The following is a 7,011-nucleotide window of genomic DNA, read 5'->3' as shown; positions in this document are numbered from 1 at the left end:
TTATAAAAAATTAGTTTTTAAATTAATAATATTTTTATTGACAATTTATTTGAAACATTTTTAGATGTTTTTATAAAAATGTTTACTAAAATTCTTCATATTTTCAACAACTTTCAAGAAACCTTCAAATCTTTAAAGATTTTCAAGAAATCTTCAAAGATTGTCAAAAAAAAAAAAAAAAAATCTTTGTTATACAAAATATTCAATTTTTATAAGAGCTCTCTCAAATTGTTCCTATGTGTTCTCCTATACCAAGAAGATTCCCCTAAGATTTTCGTATTTATAGGGATTAATAGAGATATATTTAGATAGTTTTCTATATTTCTTATAAATATTATTCATTAATTGTAGTTGACATTTAAAAAGATTTTGAAATATATTTATATACTTTTTAATAAGAATTGATGAGCACCTTTTCGATTCTCAAATTCACCATTTTTACTTAGGGGTGTTTGGTAAAATTTAACACTTATTGTTTAATAACTTAAATTGATTTTAAATTAAATTATACCTGAATTGTTGACTTAAACTTATTACTTAATTCTTACTTTAAATATTATAAGTGTTTGATAAAATTTATTTAAATTATCAATTTAACATATTTATCTTCATAAATTATATTTAGGGTAAAGAAATCGTGGAGCAGCAAAAGAAATTGTTGAGATAATTAAGACAAACGGGGATAAAAAGATAAAATGAATATATGTATTAAATAATAAGTTAATTGTTTTTACTTATTACTTAAAGTTGTTTTTTATTTTAAGTTATACCATTAAATTATTTTATCAAACATACTTAATTTATTAAATGATTAAAATTAAGTTATTTCTTTGTTTAATTTGAAGACAACTTGTCTTCCTTTTTTATTGGATAATTTGGCATATGTCACAATTTGATTTAATAAAATTATTAGCTAAGTGATGATTTTTTTTAATTTTGTTACACTTATTTTGTATTGTGTAAAATTTATTACACATGATGATTAATAAATGGTTAAAATTTTACACTATACATGCCCCTTCAAATCTTGTTCATGTACATATACTTGAATGTGTAAAATTTGTTCAATGCAAATTTTGAATTATTTATTTTATTCTTATAAGAGTTAGCATATATGATTTAAATTTGGTAACAGACAAATATAAGAAATTTAACCAAATTTCTAAAAAAAAAAAAACAAAAATTGAAGTATTCTTTTCTAGAAATTAAAGTTTGAAATTTCAACTTGGAAACAAAAAATTGATCCATAAGATTCTTAAAGTTGGTTTTATTCATTTATAAATTGGATGAAAAATTAGTTACCCTAACTTGGTTAAAAAAATTTAGATAGGATTTTTTTAATGTGTTAGGAGAAATGTTTCTTGTTAAATCCCTTCATTGATTGAGCTTAAACTTGTACAATTTCTCAAAATTGTCAAAGAAATAGGGACAATATAGTCGACCATTTAGGTATACTATTCAAGGTGGTCTTTGGTTCCCCTCCATCCCTTATTTTGGCAATAATCATCGATTGAGGTAGGAAGTTTGACCGATTGAATGACTAGTTGAATGTCCAAGTCATCGGGTTAAGGTTTGCAACTTCTAGCAATTATTTGTTGTATCTTCTACCACCAATGACTAGTCTTGTGGTTTATCATCTAGGTCAATCGATTGAGGGAAATTGTATCTAAAAAGCTAGTTTCCCAATACATCTTATATCTAATTGCTTCAAACTTCATTTATTGGTAAGAGAGCACCTTGAGTTTACCATTCATCAATCTTAAGAGCTTTGAGTGCAAATTTGATCCAAGACTTGCACACCTTAGTATATACCCTTCAATCCTAACTTCACTTTGTATTTGTTTGAGCCAATATCGATGGTAAATTTTTTTCAATCGTTTTCTTCAATTGTAAACCTTATAAGGGATTTTGAGATTGAGATATCACTTAAGAGTTGATTGTTGAAAGTTGATCATTTGGAATCGAGAATCCAAATGTAAAGAGATAAAGACTTAGGTGGTGTTTGTTTTTTTGGTTTTTTGCTGAAAGCAATTTAATTTTAGAATTTAGGTTGTTTGTTTTTCTATTTTTTTATAACTTATTATAAACTTTTTACTAAATAGAAAAAGTCAAAATATATAGCTTTTTCTAAATAGAAAAAATAACATATTGATTTTTTTTACTTTTTAATACTTAATAGAAATAAAATACTACAAAACCAAATAATCTAATATTTAACACTATTAAGCATTAAGGTTCTATTTAGAATTAAGTAAAAAAACAAATACCACCTTAGTTGAATCATTGAAAGATTAGTGGGGCCCTCAAATTGGTTTTAGAGCTTGAAGAAAGCAAATATAGGTGGGATTAGATTAAACCACTATAAAACAATGTATATAACTCACATCCTTACTCTATTTTAACATGGATTGTCTTTATTATTGTTTATTTCGTCCTTTAAATCATTGATATTTTAAATTCATCAATACTCAATTCACCCTCATTCCCCACTTGGATCTATACTTAGGCAAAAGTAGCTATACTTCACAATTTTAAAATTTTACAAATCCATATATGTAAAAATGCATAGACACAAATCATGAGTAATCAACAAATGAAACTTAACCTAAATATTTCTAACATTTTCTTTGTAGCCAAATATAAGTAGCTAGAATTCTTAATTACTACCTCATTACTAATTTTCTAATTAATTTCAATAAAAAAATGGAAAATGTAACTAAACCCCTCACTAATATCCATTAACATTGTAAGATATATATATATATATATATATATATATATATATATATATATATATATATATATATATATATATATATATATAGAAAAAATATATGAAAGTATAGTCACTCTTTTGATTCTTGCTATACTAATTTTAAAAACTAAAACAGTAATAATTTCCTTTAAACCTTAAATATGAAGTCTCTAATCCCATCTACCAAAAGATAAAATAAGGAGAGGAGAGGAGAGGTTCTTTTAATGCACTCAGTACCCAAATGATGCACAAATCACAAATCACAACAATAGAAAATAAAAATAAAAATTCAAGTAACAATAAATAATAAAAAATAGCATTAAATAAAATCCAAATATAGAAAAAATGAAATCATTCCTAATATATATATATGTGGGCAGTTTTAATTGAGTGGCACTTTTGTACATGGTACCAAAAGTAGCATAGAAAAACCCTACAACTGGATCAAGGAAACTTAATCGGAGTGGTGTGTAATGTAGAGTGATTAGAGGGAGGTTTAAGCTGTGAAATGGCTTTTTTTGGCTTCTTAAAATAGAGAGGCCTCTGTGCATGCACGGTAACTAATGACCACAAAATAGAGAGCTTCCAAATGGGGCGGACAACCACCAAAACTAACCTAACTTCGTTCTCCATTCATCATTTCCTCCTGACATACACTTTTCTTTCTCCTTTGATCTTTCTCCTCCTCCTCCTCCACCCATCTCCCTCCCTCTCTTCCCCTCTGAAACAAGACTGGTCTCTCTGCCTTTTTCTCCACTTTTTCTGCATGCGTGTGAAGGAATTAGACGATGTTGCTCCCTAGGAATCATGGTGATGGCAGCTAGTGCAACACGACACTCATTTAGAAGCTGGTGGGGGGTTATGTTGTGGTGAAAAAGAAGGAAAAAAAAAATGGCTGACGTGACGGCTACAGTCAACAGAACAGACGATATGATCGTCTGTTATTCGCCCACCATGATCACCACCAATGGCATTTGGCAGGGTGACAACCCTTTAGATTATTCTCTTCCTCTCTTCATCTTGCAATTAACTTTGGTTGTTGTTACCACTCGCCTCCTGGTTTTCATCTTGAAGCCTCTTCGCCAGCCTCGTGTCATCTCTGAGATCTTGGTATGTATCATGTATGCATGTATTATGTATTTGATTATAAGAAGGCCCATCAAGTGTATGCAATGAAAAACAAAAGTAAGTGATAGAACGATTAGTAATCAGGAAAACTTCAAAGTTTTTGGATGATTTGCATGTTTTGAATCAATTTACACTGATATATAGCAGCACTGTGAATCCATCTGAGAAAGGAATTTCCCATGTTGAATGTTGTTATTGCCATTGTTAGAGTGCATGAATTGTCATCATCATCATCATCTTCTTCTCCATTGATGTTTCCCATCGAAGAACTGATGGCTGGCTTACTGAATATAGGGTGGTGTATTGTTGGGCCCTTCGGTCCTCGGGCAAAACCTGCATTTGGCCAACCTGATATTCCCCCTTCGAAGTGTGATGGTACTAGAGACAATGGCAAATGTAGGGCTTCTTTATTTCCTCTTTCTGGTTGGGGTAGAAATGGACCTCACAGTAATCCGGAGGACTGGAAAAAAGGCCATTGCCATAGCTATTATTGGCATGATCTTGCCCTTCATCATAGGTTGCGCATTCTCCTTAATTCTTCACCATGAAGATCGCCAAATGAATCGGAGCACTTTTGTGCTCTTCCTTGGGGTTGCTCTCTCCGTCACTGCATTCCCAGTGTTAGCCCGGATTCTCGCAGAGCTCAAACTCATCAACACAGAGCTTGGCAGAATGGCCATGTCGTCTGCTCTAATCAATGACATGTGTGCTTGGGTTCTCTTAGCTGTGGCCATTGCCTTGGCCGAGAATGAGAGTAGTTCACTGGCTTCCCTCTGGGTGATACTATCCAGTGTATTCTTTGTCGTAGTTTGTATTTTCATTGTCAGACCAGTTATCTCCTGGATGATTCGGAGAACTCCAGAGGGGGAATCCTTCAGCGAGTTCTATATATGTCTCATTCTCACTGGGGTAATGATCTCTGGTTTCGTTACAGATGCCATTGGAACGCACTCTGTTTTTGGAGCTTTTGTCTTTGGTCTGGTTATTCCAAATGGACAACTTGGTGTCACTCTCATAGAAAAGCTTGAGGACTTTGTCTCAGGGCTTCTGCTTCCTCTCTTCTTTGCCATCAGCGGGCTTAAGACTGATGTCACCAAAATCCACGGAGCTCTTACATGGGGATTTCTATTTCTGGTCATCATCCTTGCTTGTGCTGGCAAAATTGCTGGGACTCTCATTGTTGCTCTGTTTTATCAGATGCCCTTACGTGAAGGAATTGTCCTTGGCTTGCTCATGAACACCAAAGGCCTCGTTGAAATGATCGTCCTCAACGTTGGGAGGGACCAACATGTACTCTGTCATTCACTGTTTCCTTTTTCTTTATGATGCTTCTACACCTTCTCAGTAGTCATGTGCTGACAATGTGTTGACTGCAGGTCTTAGACGATGAAACATTCGCCATCATGGTTACAGTAGCCGTCATTATGACTTCCATCATTGCACCCATTGTAACACATATTTACAAGCCGGCGAGGAAATTCATCCCATACAAACGAAGAACAATTCAGAGGTCAAAGCCCGACGGTGAGCTTAGAATACTGGTCTGCATCCACACCCCTCGAAATGTCCCAACAATCATCAACCTCCTCGAAGCCTCCCACCCTTCCAAGAAATCACCAATATGCATCTATGTACTCCACCTAGTAGAACTCACTGGCCGCGCATCTGCTATGCTTATTGTTCACAACACTCGGAAATCTGGCTGCCCAGCCCTCAACAGGACCCAAGCTCAATCTGACCACATCATCAACGCATTTGAGAACTACGAGCAGCATTCCTCCTGCGTGTCCGTTCAGCCCCTGACAGCAATTTCCCCTTACTCCACCATGCATGAAGATATCTGCAACTTGGCAGAAGACAAACGTGTAGCCTTTATCATCATCCCTTTCCATAAGCAGCAAACAGTTGATGGAGGGATGGAAGCCACAAACCCAGCTTTTCGAGCAGTGAACCAGAATGTATTAGCAAATGCACCTTGCTCAGTCGGTATTCTTGTTGACAGAGGCTTGAATGGGTCCACACGCTTGGCTGCAAGTCAGGTATCTCACCACATTGCTGTGCTGTTCTTTGGCGGACCAGATGATAGAGAGGCACTGTCATATGCAGAGAGGATGTCTGAACATCCTGGGATTAGCCTCACCGTGATGCGGTTCATTGCTGGGGATGAAACGGTTGAGTCCACAGTGGAGCCTAGCAGTGATCCAAATGATCCTAGGATATTAACAGTGATAACAGACAGTGACAGAGAGAAACAGCTTGATGAGGAGTATATAAACGACTTCAGGATGAAGAATTCTAATGATGAATCGATTGTTTACACAGAGAAGATTGTTAACAATGGAGAGGAGACAGTGGCGGCAATAAGATCAATAGACAGCATACATGACCTGTTCATAGTTGGGAGAGGACAAGGAATGATATCACCACTCACAGCAGGGCTCACTGACTGGAGCGAGTGCCCAGAGCTCGGAGCGATTGGGGATATGCTGGCCTCTTCAGATTTTGCATCAACAGTTTCAGTGCTGGTGGTACAACAGTATGTTGGAGTAGGGCCACAAGAAGATGGATTGGGAACGCCTGACAGCCCGGCTCCACCAATCGACCAATATAATAGTCTCCTGCAGATGAACCGGAGGCCTCCGCAGCAGAGGGGCCCGGCTATGTACAGTCCATAACCATGACTTCAAAGGCTCCTAAAATGAAACAGAGACAGATAGCAAAAATACAATCTGGAAGACAATTCTTCCTTTCTTCCTTTCCTCTGTATAATATGTTCTTTTATGGGCAGGTCAGTTGCAGCATATGCATTTATTGGTATCTGCAGCAGTTTAGATTTTCGTTTCTAGGTTTTCTTTTTCTTACTTTTTTTCTGATTAATTGAAATATATCATTAGTTTGAAATATTTTTGTTGTTTTTTGGTTGAATTTTTGTTTAAACCTAGAGATGCTCAGAATTCTACATGGCCTGATCAAGTGCTTCCAATCTCAATAACTAGCATCCTTTTCTCCATCTTCAAGAAGACCCTAATCTCCTACCAAAAAGAAAAAGGAAAACCTCCTGAAGCATGACGACTTCAAAGAAATCCAAAATAGGCAATAAAATCTGGTCAATAATCCATTTTATATCT

The 7,011-nt window shown here is 35.1% G+C and overlaps 1 protein-coding gene across 1 annotated transcript; it reads left to right on the top strand.

Moving 5' to 3' along the window:
• The first annotated feature begins 3,412 nt into the window (after nt 1-3,412).
• On the top strand, nt 3,413-6,786 carry LOC117912500 (cation/H(+) antiporter 15). Its single transcript, XM_034827091.1, has 3 exons — nt 3,413-3,865; nt 4,178-5,173; nt 5,260-6,786. Exons 1-3 carry the CDS (start codon nt 3,647-3,649, stop codon nt 6,556-6,558), a joined length of 2,514 nt encoding a protein of 837 aa, XP_034682982.1. The 5' UTR covers nt 3,413-3,646; the 3' UTR covers nt 6,559-6,786.
• The last annotated feature ends 225 nt before the right edge of the window (nt 6,787-7,011 follow it).

This window comes from Vitis riparia, chromosome 4 (assembly GCF_004353265.1).
Source record: "Vitis riparia cultivar Riparia Gloire de Montpellier isolate 1030 chromosome 4, EGFV_Vit.rip_1.0, whole genome shotgun sequence".
Classification (NCBI taxonomy): Eukaryota; Viridiplantae; Streptophyta; class Magnoliopsida; order Vitales; family Vitaceae; genus Vitis; species Vitis riparia.
The sequence above is the reverse complement of the archived record's forward strand: the minus strand, read 5'-3'. Positions and strand labels throughout refer to the sequence as shown.